We start from the raw sequence: 17,222 nt of genomic DNA, 5'->3' as shown, positions 1-17,222 counted from the left end.
ACGGCCGGAAGTGGTGATTGGTGAACCGTGTTGGGAAAGGATAGATGTCAAGAATGGGGAAAATGCAAAAACAATGGAGCGGGGAGATGAAAAAAAGAAGCGCAAGTCAAAGAAAGTGGCGAAAGAATTGGAAAGAAAGAGAAAGGATCGGGAAGAAAGAGAGAAGCGCGAGGAGGAGGAGAAGGAGCGTTTACGCAAATGGGAGGAATGTTGGGAAAGGAAGTTTCGGGCCCAGGAAGAACTCGATCATGCGGAATGTTGCGTGGATAAAGGTTTCTGCCTTAAACCGAGGACACAGTCGAATATTTGGATCAATATTACTCAGGACAGATCAGTGCAAGAAATACATATGTCCATCAAGTAAGATTAAGTAATTTTTTTTTTCTTTTCTTGTTGCACAAGAGATATACTTCATTCATGAATCCAAAAAGGATTTCTTCCTTTTCTGTAAATAACTCTCGATCATATAATGCATTAGAACAAGAATGTAGAGCAAGAAAAAGAAAAAGAATATTTATTCGTTTAAAACTCATTTATACAAAAGATCACTCTTCGTAAAAATTAAAATAACTCGATCCATCAGTTATTGCAAGAATAAAACTCCACAAAACTCTTCGATAGATAGAAATCTTCATAGATTTTTTCATATGCTTAGCAATAATTGATCAATTATTCGTAAAGTGTTTAAATATATGTATTTTATTTTCTATCTAACGAGCAAGTAGCAAATGATAAAAGAATGCTGGTTTTTTTAATTTGAATTTTGTTGAAATGAAGGGAAAACAAGGATTCATTTTAAATACATTACAAAAATGTCTGATCATATAATGAATAAATGTTACATAATTAAGAATTAATATAAACTCGACATTTTAACGAAACGAGTGATTAATTTGTGCAGACACGTCCCAGTTCCAAAACCAAAGCCTCCACCTCTACCGCCTTTGCAAAAACCAATGGTTACAATTTCCCCACCGGTGGAGAAAATCACAGTGAAAGAAAAAGTCACAGTGAAAGAAAAAGTCACGGTGAAAGAAAAAGAAACGAAAAAAGTTGAGAAAGAGATAAGCACGGAAAAAAAGAAGAAGAAATAGCAAACGAGTTCATTCGGTGAATGATTCGATCATTCTTTTTCTGTGCTTTTTTTTTTTATTCTTTTTTTCTTTATTTTCATTTTCATTTTTTATTTTCTTTATTAGGCAGTTTATTTCTCTGTTCGTCGAGATATTTATAAAAATACATCGAAATCCACGACAACGACGTCATGACATGTTATTTTCGTCGTTCGGGGTACAGTTCGGCGAAGTACAGAAATGGAAATAGTGGAGAAACATAAAAGAAAGAGTGGGATGTTCTCCCTGTTTGCACCAGTTTTCATTCTCTTTCATTATTCTTTTGCTAAATATAACAATACTCTATGTAACAAAAACGACCTAAAAATGAAAGAATTTCTTCAATACTGTTTAATAATATAAAAACCGATTACATATGTATAATAGAAAATAAATTATCAACAAATAAATACATCTAACAAATTATTATTTAAATTAAAAAAAAAAAAAACTTAATATTAACGCGTGTATTTGATTATTCCTTATTTACTTAAACGTATTTATTTCAACATATTACCACATCTCTCCTTTTTAAAATTACTTTCCTTCGTGTATCTATCACCATTCAAAGCAAAGAAATAGCAAATATTTTAACAAACCTCAACGATCTCCAATATAATAAAGTAAAAAAAGTATACGTATATAAAACTGACTTCGTTCATAATAGATGTCAATAAACGTAAAAAGAAAGAAAGTTCCATCAAAAAAAGAAGAAAACTTGATTTGATGTTCGCTGACACCGATTCCTGGAGGAAACAAATCATCAATGCAAACCGCAAGGACATTGCACGCGAGAAGTTATTCCTGTCCCACATAGGCGAAGGGAAGGGAAGGGAGAGGAAGGGAAGGAAGGTGGGTGACAAAAGGTGACGGAAGGAAGGAACGAAGGGTGAACGTGAGAGAGGAGGGATCACTGGATGATGAGACTGCGCGTGCTCTCTCTTTCCTCCGCCACCCTCAGTGCTTACCACCGAACGGTCGGGGTTGTAAGCCGATATTGTCGGGCAAGCGCATTGGGAACCGGCGACACCAGCCGGGAAGGAAGATAACAATAAAAGAGCACGTATATAATCGCGCCTAAACGCACGTTAACCTCGCGGCCTGGCTGGTTGGCTGGCTGGCTGGCGTCGCCTGTCGAAATGTAAGCACAATGAGAGAGAAAGAAACGTGAAAGTGAAGCTGACGTTCGAAAGTGAATAAGAAACGGGATTACGCGCGTACGCCCCGATACCTAGCTTGCACCACGTCTCAACCACACGGCCACGTAGGATCCCTCCTCCCCCCCGCCCCCCCCCCCCAGGTGGTGATCGAATCCGCGCACAGAGAAATATTTCTTCGGGGATAATTCGATTCGCTCGCTCCTGTTTCTTTGTGTCACGTTTCAAAGGATCATGAACAACTCGCCGCAGAATACGGAGGTGGCCGGGCAACAACACCGTGCCGGCGTTGAGAACAGCGACGAGGAGGAATGGAGTGGTGTCGTGGAATGTGTAATGTTATTACATCGACTCGTGTATCGAAAGAATGATTTTTATTTGCTGAAACAGCCTTCCTCGAGCAGTTTCTTGTTGCCCATTTCGAGTTGTTTTTCGTGGTCAAGGAAATTCTGTGGATTGCACAACGTGTGTTGAATCTTATTATCTGATTCTTATTTTTTTTGTTATTGTTATTGTTGTTGTTATTGTTGTCATTGTTATTGTTATCGTTTGTTGTACCAGTTTTTTTTGCGTTTCATGTTGGTAGATATGTCTGTTGATTTTATTTAATTAATCCCGATTATCGCGCAAGTATTTCCAAAAATGCATCGTATGTTTTGGGTTACGTTAATTTCGTTGCAACGCTACATTTAGGATGTAGATAATTTAGTAAAAATTTGTTTAGCTTATAGGAACGAATATGTTCCATTAGACGAAGTAATGCAATGTTAGAGAATGATAATAGAGGCTTCTTTGTTTTCCGTTTATCATACGAACTTACCAGTATCATACTTTTTTCTAGGCTGTGCTAGAAAGATCAAAGTCAGATCGAGTAACACGAGCGGATGAAGACAGACGTCGTCGTACCATTATCGTTGAGAAGAAAAATGGCACATACGGTTTCACGTTACAGGTAATCTGCTCGTTCATCCATATCATGCAATAACATCTGTATGTATCTTCTTTAATTATATCTTAATTATATTCTGTGATTATGTTACTATGAAATAGCATAGTAATATATTGTTTAGAATTTTTATTATTTCAAAAAAAAAAAAAATATATATAAACTTTGATTTAAATATAAAATTTTTAATTGAGTGACAATTGAAATTGGACAGAGTTATGGGATACATTACAAGCGAGAGCAGGAAATCGAGATGGTCACGTATGTTGATTACGTGGAATACGATGGACCAGCGTTCAAAGCAGGTATGCGAGAGGGTGACGTGATACTTTCGATAAACGGCCACGAAATGGACAGAGCGGATCATAAGACATTAGTCAATTTCATAAAAAACTGTGATACTAGAATGCGAATGGTTGTATCTTTTGAAGATTGTGTAAGAAAAGTAAATATCGAGAAGGTCAACGACCGATAACCATTTGAATTTATCGTTTCAGATTTGAACGTACAATATCGATGATTTTTTCAGGTGGAATTGCATATGCGTTATATTGAACTACAACGTGCTCTACAATCACGCCTTGGTGAGCTAGAAAGACTCTGTGAGAGGGAACGATCTATTCTCATGGGTCGATGGAAAACCCATTCACTGCCAGCCCGTAAAAGAACGCCTAATAGTGTAATTACTAGTAACGCTAATCAACCATCACCATCGTCAAGTTTCAATTCTTCTACAATTCAATGCTGTCGACCGGCTACATCTACGGAACATCTGTTATTTTACAATGTGGTATATTAAAAACATCATTTATATTTCAGATTATTTAGATTTTAGTAAAAAAAAAAAAAATAATGGATGATTTTATAGTTTCCAGATGGACGACCATGTCTAGTTCCTCGAAACACCGCTTGCCTAGTAACAGTAGGGCCTCCCCGTTCACGAAGCGATCATCATCATTTTCTCTCGAAGATGTCGAGTGAATCAGGAATGACTGTTTCGTCACGACATAGTTATCATCAAGCAAACGGGATGAATAGCACACCGGCCAAATCGAAATCGCACAAATCTTGTCAACAACAGCAACAACAATCTAGTAGTGGTGAAAATCCACTTCCTCTTCACCCTCCTCCGCAAAATAGTTTATGCGTTGCTTGTATTTCAAGCGCCAGTCGTCGTAGAGAACAATCAGATAGCGGCAGTTTAGACGCATACGATTTAGCCAGTCCATGCTGTGATCCTAATTGTGTACCTAGTCGTAGACGTCGAGAAAAACAAAGAAGAGCGAAGAATGAACAAAATCATCAGCAGCAGCAGCAGCAGCAACAACAACAACAACAGCAGCAGCAACAGCAGCAACAACAGCAGCAGCAGCAGCAACAAATCCAGCATCATCATGTACAATCGAACCAGACACAACAGCAACAACCACATGGTACACATAACTGCTCGCGCACATCAGGACATAGTTTACATTCTGTTACCAGCAGCGATATTTCGACCGCAGCTGAAAGCGTAGCCTCTTGCTCAACGAGCCTAAGCACGGATACTCTCTATTGGGATCCAAATGTACATCAACGACCACCACCGTGCCTTCAGTATGCCAAACCAAAATCCTGGGACAATCTGACTACCAAGGCGTTCGGTGGTTACGGTTTCGGATATGGTTATTTGGATACGGCTACTATAAAAACGCATAGCGCCGAAAGACCAGGAAAGAATGCGCATGGACGAGCGAAAACGCCAACTGGTACTGTTCAAAGACGAACAAGTAGTGGTACTACATATTCGGGCAATTCTAGTAGACACTTTCAGCCAACTAAATCTACCGAAAGTTTGTTAATACCGCCACCATATCAAGGCGAGTTAGATGCCAGTTTGAGCTGTGAATGTTTAGATGGGCCAGCTCCACGATGTATGCCGGTTATTCAAGTGGAGAAACACAATCGACAAGAGGAAGGTGGATATATTATTAGTACGCACGCTCAAATTCGACATCGTCGATCTAGCCATTCGGATGGGAAATTAAGGGCACTAAATAATTCTGAAATGACGCGTCTGTAAATCATTCTTTTCATTGAAAATTGTATTCTAATAAAGATACTCATATAATTATTATATGTATCAAGTTCTGAATAACGACGACGTATTTAACGTATATCGTATATCGGACTTGTTCGCATTTAACTCTTTATATTCAGCTTTATATCGTGACATTATTATATTCTCATCGAACGATAAAGGAACGGACCATCGTTTTTGAAACTTTTTGGGACATATACGATTCGTTATGATTTTGGTTAACTAAATTATCATTTGACCAACGAATGGTTTTCTACTAATATTTCCGGACAATATGATAATAGATATATAAATGTTCATGGCGCTTTTTAAATCTTTTTTAAATTTTTATCGATAGTTGATTATATGATTGGTTAAAAACAGTTGTAAACTGTGAAAAACGTTAATAGTATTATTATCGTTATCACGAAATTAATAAATTATCAAAGCATATTATTTCGAATTTGATATTATTCTATAATTCCATGAAACAGCAACATATAATCCTAAAATAAACATATTTGAATTTTTTGATTTTTAAATATTTTAATTTAATTTTAAATATTATGTAATATTAAATATATTTTAAATTAAGTTAAAATTTTCATTTTTTTTTTTTTTTAACATTTTGTTAATATAAATATTAATTTGTGGTTGAAATCAATTTGCATAAAAATTCCTATTTTTTCCTTCCTACCAACTAAACAAGATTAATATACTAGTAAATTTTACTAGACAAATCTTACTTTCCAATCTATGTAGAATATGCGTTTATGCCTATATATAATACTATTTAGTGATATCCTTAAGTTAGGTTATATTTTCAAATATTAGGAAGACAATATAATGTCTAGAAAAAAACATAATGTTTCATATATTAAACCGAATGAACCAAAATTTTTACGCGAATTAAAAGAACAAATCGGATATAAGGAAGGACCTACAATCGATACGAAGGTATTATATTTTATTATTATTCGTTATACATTAATTATTATTCAATTCTAAAACTATTAACTATTAACTATAACGTAATTATGTATTAATAATTATATACTATAATAAAAAATATTTATCATTAAATCATTAAATATATTATAATAAGTGCTTGTTTATAATCAGTATAAATAATTATTTAAATAATGTCTTAAAATAGAGAGAAATATTACCACAAGATTCAGATAATGATGAAGAAGAACGTGAAGAAGAGAAACCTGTTGTAGTTGTATTAAATTCTGAACATTTAACTGCAAAGCAAGCAGAGGCATATAAGAAAAAAAAAGAAGAAGGTATAAGTTTCATAACTTTTACTTGTAATATTAAATAATAAAAGATAAATTATATATCAATATTATATTGTAGAAGAGGCTAATGCTCCTGCAGATTTATCTAAACGAATTATATTTAGAAAAAACAAAATAACAACAGAATTAGAACCAGCAGATAAACCAGTAAAAAAGAAAATAAAGAAAACAAAACAAGAAAAAGTTATATTATCTTTCAATGAAAATGATGATGATAATTTATAATGCTTATGTGTATTAAATATTTTTATAATTAAAATATATAAAATATGAAATGAAGCTTATTATATGTATTCTGAAAAATATTTCAAATATATTTTTAATATATATATTATAGACTTTATAATATATAATAATTAATATAATATAAATATTATTTATTATAACAAAATTATGTAAAATACATTTATGTATTCAACAAAAATTTATATAAATAAAATATAAATAATAATGTTAACAAATTAAATATAATCAATTTTATAAATATAAAAAATTTTGATAAATAAAAATATCTCTTTATAAAAGAATTAAAATTATATACTTAATTATATATGTAAATTAAATGATTTTTTCTAATATTGTAAAAAATAATTGCAAATAAAATAAAAATTTATTATAAAAAAATCACGTCATTTTGATATATACATATATATATACATATATATATATATATATATATATATAATATAATATATATATAATATATAATATATATTAAATATAAATAAATATTAATTATACGCACATACATACAAATATATTTTATATAACTAAATTTATAAAAATGATAAAATTTTTAAATATTCTTACTCGTATCAGGGGTGTCTCATGAAGAAATCTACAGAAAAGGGCGGGGACTTGTTAGTCAACCCTATTACTATACATTGTTGCAATTGCAGATTGTCCTTATTCTTGAGAGAGCCTCTCATTGGATGTGCACGTGTACCAGATCACGTGACTATATATAACAAACGCTACTGGTCGTTTCGTCCCTTTAACATTACACGTACGTCATAAAATTTACGGTCACGTGATTATCGTCGCCATCTTGGCAGTTTTCGACGACGAAGGTAAGAAGGATCCGTGACGTCGAACCCAAATAAACACAAAGTATATGTGAATAATTCTGATATAAAAACGGTGTATATCAAGTGTCGAAGGAGTTGCATGTGTAGCCGAATATTTATCAGTGCTACGAACGGTCAGTGAATTTAAATAGCGCGGCATTTGCGATGTGTGTGTGTTTTGATTATTAGTCCTCTTTGTGGGGATAATCGCGATCGGCTAGCGACCACCACGGCAGCTGTTCGACAGTTGAGCCAGCCCTTATGAAGAGATGGCGGCAGCTTTCTAAATTTCAATGAATCAGTAAACATGAGTGTTTCAGCTTCTGATCGTAGATAAAAACAAAATATTATTTGTAAAAGAACGCCAAGGGACTTGCGATTGATTTGTTGGATTTTATGATTTGTATAGTTTTGATACCGAATAACACAATATAACCAGGGCCGTGACAATCCTCTCAATTCCCTTGCGCATTTCCCATACTTTTAACTCCTATCTTTTGTTAAATAGATTTTTTTCAATAGAATTGTTTTATTTGTTTTGAATGTATGCATTGCTATTTACATCTCTTTGATAAATTGTAATATAAATAGATTATTATTATTATAATCATATAATTCATTTATGATATATCGATTGCCATTAACATACGTAACTTAATTAAATTATATTAAATATTTTAATAACATTTACGAATTGAAAATTATTTAATGAAATTTATAATATATTTTATTATCATTATTTTTATATTTAATTTATCGATCTGATAAGGAAATTCGCTAATAATTTATCTCTGAAATTATATTTAAGCAAAGTATTTATTCTTTGAATCTTGCATCATTATTTTGCTTAAGTGCATGATCAGCAATATACGAAGAATCCTGAGAGAAATATTGTATATTAAAATTACAGTAGAATTTTTTAAATAATTAATATAAATTATTAAAATTGCAGAATTTTTCAAATCAACTAAATAAAATATATATTATATATTAATATTTCTAATTTTGTTTATTTAAGTATAATTAATATAATTATATATTTCTTTATTTTAATATGTATAGCATATTAAAATAAAAAATGACTGAATCATGTTTTTTTTTATATATTTTAAATTATTAAAACATTTAAATAATTATAATAATTTTATATATTTTAAATATTTTAAATATATTTTTTTATAAAATAAACAAACGTATCACAGATAGATAGAATCCAGTTTTGTTATTTTATTTTTAAAATAGAAGCAAAGAAATTACTCAGTATTTAATTAAATCAATAATTTTTCTTTTTATTATATTATATTATTAATTTTTGTTTCAAATTAATTCCATTCATATAAAAAACAGTTATATAGTGATAAAATAGCGTCGAAATAAAACAGAGATTATTAAATCTCTTGTCTATTTTGTGATTCTTTTTAATTTTATTTCTATTTAACTTTTATAAAAAAGAGCCCATTTTTTTGCGACGGCCCTGGGCATAACTTTTTAACGTTTCCAACGTCGCGCCTGCCCTCTGGTGCCTAATTTTCAGCGATGAATGTTCACTATTTACAGGTTTTGTGAATAAATCGTGTATCGTGTGTATAAGGACAAATCGTAACTCCACCGCCGCCACTGAAGATTGCAGGTTGTGAAAATGTCGCGGTATCAGAAAATTGTTTAGGACAGCAAGCGGTCAGGTGCGTATTATTTGTGCCTGGTGACAGGAGATGGATGGAGTACGCGTTCCATTACCTCATAGATCTGCCGGGATTCGTGGATAGCGAGTTAAGTAGCACGAGACATGTCCCGAACGAGCATACTGAATGGAATTCCTTATGTCTTCAATCACTCGAATTCTTTTTCGCGTTTTCCGAATTCCAAATAATACTATTATTTTCAACGATGAAGCATGTTGCATCAAGTTAAGCATTTGTGTAGGTTAAAGTATACTCAGCATCTTTTAGAAGAATGTGATTTTTTTAAAAGAATGTGTTGTGTTTTTTAAACGGATTAAAAAAGAAAGTTTATCTTAATTTTATTATATTTTATACACTAGATAAGCAAAAAACTTTTTTCAACGAACGAGTGTTTGACATGACTATAAGCAGTAAATGGAAAAATTCTAGTAGGATTTTGGATGTAAACGCTAATCGGATGGATCACATTTATATATATACATAATTTAACAAAATGGTATGCGTTTATCTAGTTCTTTTTTCGTCTATATTAGAATGTTTGTTTGTCACAGTTTTTCTTGTCACATGGATGTAAACTATTGAATATTTGTAAGGGAAATTCATTTAAATGTTGTATTGTCGTAGGAAATCAATCTGTCATATTCAGATTCGGTAGGTCATAGGGTTGTTCTGTAGGTGGTTGGCGTGTTGTCCGGCATGTAGTATAGAGTTCGGAAGGTTGTGCGCTCGCGCGCTCACCTATGGATGATTAAGGCGTGTGTGCGTATGATTGCGTGTATGTTTACATATATGTGAATGTATAGGAGAGGCGAAAGTTCGATGTGTAAGTTGTAGATATAGGTGTAGGTTGGTAGGTTGTGAAGGTTGAGTGAAGAGAGGTACGGTGGAGGGCTGACTGGCTGGCTGGCTGGCGCTCGGACGCGGTGGCTAGCGAGTGCAGGTGACTGACTGAGAGACGCTAACCATTCAAGCTACTACACAGGATTTCGCTTATTCGATCATTTTTATTCATTAGTAGTTCTCTGTTCTTTAATCGTTTCTATAATCTGTGTGTGCCAAGACTTTTCCGAACCAAGTGAACGCATTTCGGTAACGCGTCGACTGGAGAGTAACATACTACGAACTTTGTTGGTTATGGGAACAAGGAAATAGGAGTACGGAATTCGCAGCGCCATTTTGAAAAATTCGGCCCCGCTAAAAATTCCCTCTCTTTCCCCGCCCTCGCGTTCATATCGTCGATGTAATGAAACGCGTCGTCGCCACGAGCCGCTTATTCCTGTGTTCTTATTAATTGTTTAGATCAACTGCACAGTGGTGGCCCCATGGAAGGCACGCTGGAAGAACCCCCTATTAAGGACTCGTCTCAAGCTAGTCCTGATAAGATTCTTAAAGGTATAATATTCCATTCCTGTTTGAAATTATTAGAACAGCCTTCTGATTCTTTCAATTTTCATTTTTATATTTATTTCACATTTTTTTTGATTATTGTTAAATAATGACATTAGATTTTTAATTTTTTCTTGACATTATTCTATTATTATCATTTAATTAAATTTGGGTGTCATTAAAAAACTGTACTTTATTTATATCGTATAAAAATGTTTCTCATTTAATATATATTAAATTACATTCTTTAATTTATGTTAATAATTACAATAATAAATACATTTCATTAAATAATTTTAGTAATTTGATTAATAATCTATAATTAGATTATTGAAAAATATTAATAGTTTTCTTCATTTGTCATGTAATATTTAAATATGATATATATTTAACATTAAAAAGATATTAACATTTTGTATAAAAATGTTTTATTATATTTTGCAGATGTGATTCCAAATGGGATTAATGGAAATTATAATGACAAGGAAGAATTCATTGATGCGGATACTAATATATCCAAACTCGTGTCAAAAGAAATTAATAGTGTAGTAAAAGAAAAAAGGGAAGCAAATGGAAATGAAGATGATGAGGACAAACATAGAATGGAAGTTGAAATTGAAGAAAGGGATTTAGAACCTGAAAATAGTGAACAGAATGGGATAGCACAAAGTAGAAGTAAAAGAAGTGAAATGTCAGAGTCAGAAAATGACTCTAAAATGTCTAAATCCTCAGAGGGTGTCAGTGAGATAAACAATTTTAGTGAAGTGTCTAAGACTGAAGATAAGTGTAAAAACACATCATGTGAATCTATGGAAGTTGATGAACAAAGTAATAATTCAGATGTTGAATGTCTTGATGAAAACATAACAGAAATACATTCAGATAATGATGATGTGTTCACTATGAAAAATTCTGCCCTTAAAGATAATAAAGATTCATCAGGCAGTAGTGATTTACAAATTAATGTCAGTAGTGACATTGCTGATAGTAGCATGGATACATCTGATGTGAAAATCTGTGAAGAAAATGGAAGTTGCGATAGTCCTGATATTGAAGAAATAACTGATAGTGCAAAAAATGGTCACAATACTTCACCAGAACGTGCTAATAAAGATTCAAAACAAAGAAAATCTAGAAAGCAAGTAGATCTTAGTAGTATTACGCCAAGAAGAAGTTCTCGTAATATAAAGAGGACAAGTTATATAGAAAAAGAAATAGAAGAGGAAGTGGATGATGATGGTTCAGATATTGAAGAAATTAAGCCAGAAGATCCTTTAGCTGGTGTTGATAGTAAAGACAAAGAAAATTCTAAATTAAAATCACCAGTCAAAAATAGTAAAACTACTATTGTAGTTAATGATACTAAACGATTGGTAGAAATTGCTGCTGGTAGTAAATCTGTAAAAGGAGGAAAAAAAGAACCTACTTTAGTTATTATAGACACAAATTCTATACTCTCTGGGCGTGGTGGTGTTCCTGTGAGTAGCAGTAAACCCCATCACACTGTTTCTAGTACTAGTTCATTTTCAGTAGTTCCAATGGGAATGACAACACAAACTATGTATCCTAATATGAGGACAACTATTACACCAGTGCCCATGACATCAAAAACTGCACAATTAAGCCCTAAAACTACTAGTATGACTACAGTAACACCAACAGTAACACCTCCTATATTACCTACTTTAACTGATGATATGTTTGTGGTAGAAGCACCATCTTTTATAGTACCATATGTATATGAAAAACCACCTCTGAAACCATTAAAAGAATTTGTTACAAAATTGGAAAAATGTTTAGAAGAACAAGAAAAGGAAGAAAGAAGCCAAAGAGGCATAGAAGAAAATAAAAGAGAAGAATGTGATGAAGATTCATTAGATATGAATCAAAAAAATAAGGATAAAAGTGAAGAAAGTGAAAATGAAGGAAACTGTAAGAGTAAAAAAGATGAAGACAGGGGTGACAATTCATTAGATATAACTGAATCTGGATTTAGTAACATAAGTGATAAACAAGATATACGGCAAGATGATAGGAATAAAGTACTAACATATTTTGATTTACCATTGGGAAAATTTTTCATGCAAATTGGAGTGAATCTTGTTCAAGAATATGTGCAAACTGATCTTTTACGGACTCAAAAACGTAAACAGGGCAAAGGTAGCACATCGGCTGAAACTCAATTAGCTATAAATTCGCTCATTAAGAACTTAGAATTTAGTAAAGAAAATAATGAACCATTCCATTTAGAACTGAAAAAATGTGAATTCTGTAATTTTAAAACAGAATCAACTTTAGTCATGCAACATCATTTAGAAACTCCACATATGCGCAATTATGTCTACAAGTGTAATTTTTGTCCAATTGAAGTGCGTAGTCCTCATGATATTTTATTCCATATGGAAGCAGAACATAATACTCGCGGGAGGTTGGAACGGGGTCCAGCTTTTCATCAATGTCCTAATTGTCCATTTGAGGATAACCAAAAAGGGAAATTAACACGACATATACTTGCTTGTACTAAGAAATTTAGACCAGAAAAAAATCTCGAACCAGCTGCTGATTGGGAACCTCCAGCAAAAATTCCAAGATTAAATCGAGCAAGGCCTGTTGCACCAACTAATCCCAGTGCACTTGCAATGGCAATGAGTGGTAAAGGACCTCAACCACTTTTACCAAAATTACTTCCTGCTCCAGTCACTGGTCGCGGAAGAGGACGGCCACCTATGCAACCAAGATATTCAGATTTGAAAACGTTACGACCAGGTGGTACAACAATGCGACAAGGTAACTATTTATTATTTAAAATTAATATATATTATATATAAAGTTATATTGATTTTATAAATTTGATTGTAATATATTTTGTATTTTAGATAATGTTGCAGGAATGATGTATCGTCCAACATCATCTGGTTTGTTAGTCCCTACTTCGTATCAATTTGGTAGTAACCAAATATTTCAGGTAAAAATATTTTTATTTCTTATAATTTATCTATTAATAATAGAAAAGTATTGAAGTATTTTTATAATATGGAATATATAATTTTTTTTTAAATATTTTGGAATTATGTTGCATATTAAATATATTTTAATATCATTATTGTAATTTTTTTAATAGTATGGGCAATGATAATGATGTAAAGTCATGCCCTTAAAATAATCTAGTTTTTAATTTTAATTAAAATGTATAAGCACACATATGATATGCACATATATACACACAGATATCTATTTATGCTTATGTCTTTCCTTGAAAATTTTTATAATAATTATATTATTAATCAATATATTGTATGTATAAAAAAATATTTAAAAAAGTGATTTCACTATATTTTGTATATTGCATTTAAAAAATGATTAATTTATTAATCTTATGAAAAGAAAAAATCTAAATTATATATTTATTTTATAATTCACATTTAGATATTTTATTTTCTATTTATCCATTAACAGCAGCATATATTAATTTTTTTCTATGAATTTTCATCGAAATCATTCTGTTTTTATCGATATTTATAAAAAGCTACAGGTTCACAAATTCAAGTAAATAAAAATTTAAGAATTAGTAAAAAAATATATGGGTGGTGACAGGTGGTGGGTGGCTCTGGGACTGTCATGTCGGCTGTCTCGGGAGTGAGTAGCAGTAGCGGCGGCAGTTCCGGTCAACCCACACCCATTGCACTTGTACCCAACGTAATCGACTCTCTCTCTAGATTGTCCTCATCACAGGTAAATAATTGTTGGAACCTATCAGGAAGATTAAATTGATTTTATAAAGTTTGTGATCGCATGGATAACGTGTTTCGCAGGTGAAAAATGGCTTTCATAACCGATTTCTTGAGATTTATATATTAATTAAAGCTGTACACAATTGCTTATAGGATTTAACAATATATGTAAAGTTATGGCTAAACATATCATTAGTGTGCAGTGCAATTAGTTTCGTAATTATTAATTTCAGCAGTGTATTTTGATCCTTATAATATCTTGCAAATATTTAATTTTTTTCTTGATATTCATATAATTCATTGAGAATTTTTATAACCTTTTGTATTATCTTTATAAAATTCATCAATGTAAATAATAAAATAAATAATAATGTAAATAATAAAAGTAGTCATAAAATAAAAAATTTTTGATGAGATATAGTGTGTTTGGCAATAACCTAATTAAATCAAAAACTTTTTCAATCAAAAAATAATTCATTTTCTTAAATATTATTATATTTAAAATAATTAATGCATTTTATATTTTTCAGAATACAACAACAAGTCCCAAAAATCCTACAGCAAAATTGTTAAGTCAACCAAGTATATCTATAACTCCATTACCACGTACAACATCTCAAACCTCTATTCCTGGTTCTGGAACTTCATCAAAATCTGGAGGAAAAACCACATTTGTTATATGTGAAATTTGCGATGGGTATATTAAGGTAAATTATATTAGATTTATGTTGAATTTTATTTGTTGAATTTTTATAAAATAATATCTCATATCTTTATGATGATCTTTAAGTATTTATTTATTTATAATATAAATTTTTATTATATTCAAATTTTTTATGAACTTATATAAATATATTTGTTATCATTAATTATATTAGAAAAATATGTATCTAAGTATCAAATAGAGTGCATTTATTATTTTATTTTATCTTTCATGAATTTTCAAAAAGTTAATATTATGATTATCACTCTTAAAAATTTATATTTATATAATTTAATATTTATATAATTTTTGATATAGTTATTTTCAAATTATTTTCAAGTTAAAATTTAAATAAATAATTTAAATTTGAAAAATAAATTAAATAGAATATTTAATGAAAATTCAAGAATATTTTTAAAAAATATTTAAGTAAAAATGGAAAATATTAATAGAAAATTAAAAAATAATATCTAAGCTATTAAAAAAGAAATTAAATTCAAGAAAAACAATGGATTATGAGATTTATTCAATTTATTATTTCATATTTAAATAATTTTAATATTTTTTGTAATTAAATGATATTATAATTATTATGTTTTATATATTATAAAGTTATATTTTTTTTTTTCAGGATTTAGAACAACTACGTAATCATATGCAGTGGATTCACAAAGTTAAAATACATCCAAAGATGATTTATAATAGACCTCCATTGAATTGTCAAAAATGTCAATTTCGGTTTTTCACAGACCAGGTATGTATAAATATATTATTTCTTAAATAAATTTCATATTTAAATTTAAATTTAAATTTAAATTTAAATATAAATTAACATAATAAATAATACATAATACATATATTAATATGCATATTTATTATTTAAAAAAATTAAAATAAATTAAATTTAAAAAAAATTAATATTATTCCAAAGTATTATATTTTTATTATAAATTTTTAATATATTATTATCTATAAAAATAAAATTATAATAATATTAAATTTTTTATTATTATAGGGTCTGGAAAGACATTTACTTGGATCTCATGGTTTAGTTACATCTAGTATGCAAGAAGCTGCAAACAGAGGAAAAGATGCTGGTCGCTGTCCAGCTTGCGGCAGGGTAAGTTTTATATTTATTGAATATATTTATTGAATATATGAAATTATATGCGTATCAGATTGAAAAATATGAATTAAGGCAACATGATACTTGAGGGCTATGGATTTTAATTTTTAGGTATATCAATGGAAATTACTAAATCATGTTGCGCGAGATCATGGAATGACATTAAAACCAGCACATCTATCTTATAAATGTACAGTTTGCACTGCCACGTTTGGAATGTATAAGCAGTTTGAAAATCACGTATATTCGGCGCATAGTGTCGTAGCTAAAAGAGTAATGGACAAGAAGAATACACCTTCATCTCCATCGTCCAGATCCAATGACTCCCTTCTTAAACCATTGAAGATCAATGATGAAATTACAATTATTCCACAACCAGCAAAACCTACAACCAGGTCGGGTACATCTCAAGGCAGAGGAAAATAGCAATGATCAGCAGAGTGATACATGTGTCTTGTCTTAATGAATTTCACGTAATTTTGTGGTACTCCATACTGGTCATTGTAATATACAATGACTGACGTGCCGTGTACATGTGTATGCATATTATGCTTAAGACGCAATTACAACCTACAACTAAACCTACAACTCTTGGCAAAAAAACTAGTTGATTGCGTAATAATATTCCATCAATGATTATACCGATATATTTATTTAAGAATTTTTATTGTTGTTATCAGACATAGATAAAATAGACTGTAAAAATATTAAAGGGTGGCCTTCAGTCTAATTCCTTGGTTAATCCTAGAGCTGCATATTCCTGACCTACACGCCTATAAAAACCTATAAATATGAAGAATATTTACATTTTATGCGACACTCACATGTCATACTGCGAATCACTTTTGAATAGTAAATTGACTAATAATATAAATTCTTTTTCTAAGACAAATATATTTGAATTAATTCTATTTTGTTATTAATGCTAATACGATTACGTAGGGCAATA

General features: G+C 30.7%; 3 protein-coding genes across 11 annotated transcripts; all 3 read left to right on the top strand.

Moving 5' to 3' along the window:
* The first annotated feature begins 269 nt into the window (after positions 1-269).
* LOC122716768 (probable serine/threonine-protein kinase irlA) lies at positions 270-5,555 on the top strand. Of its 2 annotated transcripts, none has more exons than XM_043940143.1 (5): positions 270-360; positions 3,111-3,221; positions 3,430-3,660; positions 3,745-4,005; positions 4,084-5,555. In XM_043940143.1, exons 3-5 carry the CDS (start codon positions 3,469-3,471, stop codon positions 5,275-5,277), a joined length of 1,647 nt encoding a protein of 548 aa, XP_043796078.1. In that variant the 5' UTR covers positions 270-360; positions 3,111-3,221; positions 3,430-3,468; the 3' UTR covers positions 5,278-5,555. The 2 variants fall into 2 exon arrangements, with proteins under 2 accessions (XP_043796078.1, XP_043796076.1); XM_043940141.1 differs by lacking the exon at positions 270-360 and adding an exon at positions 2,111-2,734.
* Positions 5,556-6,097: 542 nt separating this feature from the next.
* Positions 6,098-6,841, top strand: LOC122716848 (uncharacterized protein KIAA1143 homolog). The gene is made up of 3 exons (XM_043940296.1): positions 6,098-6,231; positions 6,431-6,563; positions 6,637-6,841. The coding sequence occupies exons 1-3, from the start codon at positions 6,121-6,123 to the stop codon at positions 6,801-6,803; spliced, it is 411 nt and encodes a 136-aa protein (XP_043796231.1). The 5' UTR covers positions 6,098-6,120; the 3' UTR covers positions 6,804-6,841.
* An 808-nt stretch (positions 6,842-7,649) lies between these two features.
* Positions 7,650-16,985, top strand: LOC122716750. 8 transcript variants are annotated; one of them, XM_043940101.1, is made up of 10 exons: positions 7,650-7,946; positions 9,203-9,327; positions 10,627-10,719; positions 11,158-13,500; positions 13,590-13,678; positions 14,308-14,445; positions 14,975-15,151; positions 15,779-15,901; positions 16,163-16,267; positions 16,385-16,985. In XM_043940101.1, the coding sequence occupies exons 3-10, from the start codon at positions 10,650-10,652 to the stop codon at positions 16,697-16,699; spliced, it is 3,360 nt and encodes a 1,119-aa protein (XP_043796036.1). In that variant the 5' UTR covers positions 7,650-7,946; positions 9,203-9,327; positions 10,627-10,649; the 3' UTR covers positions 16,700-16,985. The 8 variants fall into 8 exon arrangements, with proteins under 8 accessions (XP_043796036.1, XP_043796037.1, XP_043796035.1 ...); XM_043940102.1 differs by having other exon boundaries at positions 7,650-7,974; XM_043940100.1 differs by having other exon boundaries at positions 7,650-8,048.
* Positions 16,986-17,222: the final 237 nt, after the last annotated feature.

This window comes from Apis laboriosa, unplaced genomic scaffold (genome assembly GCF_014066325.1).
Source record: "Apis laboriosa isolate Shangri-la unplaced genomic scaffold, ASM1406632v1 scaffold49_cov149, whole genome shotgun sequence".
In the NCBI taxonomy this organism is placed as follows: Eukaryota; Metazoa; Arthropoda; class Insecta; order Hymenoptera; family Apidae; genus Apis; species Apis laboriosa.
This window is presented reverse-complemented; position numbering and strand designations above follow the sequence as displayed.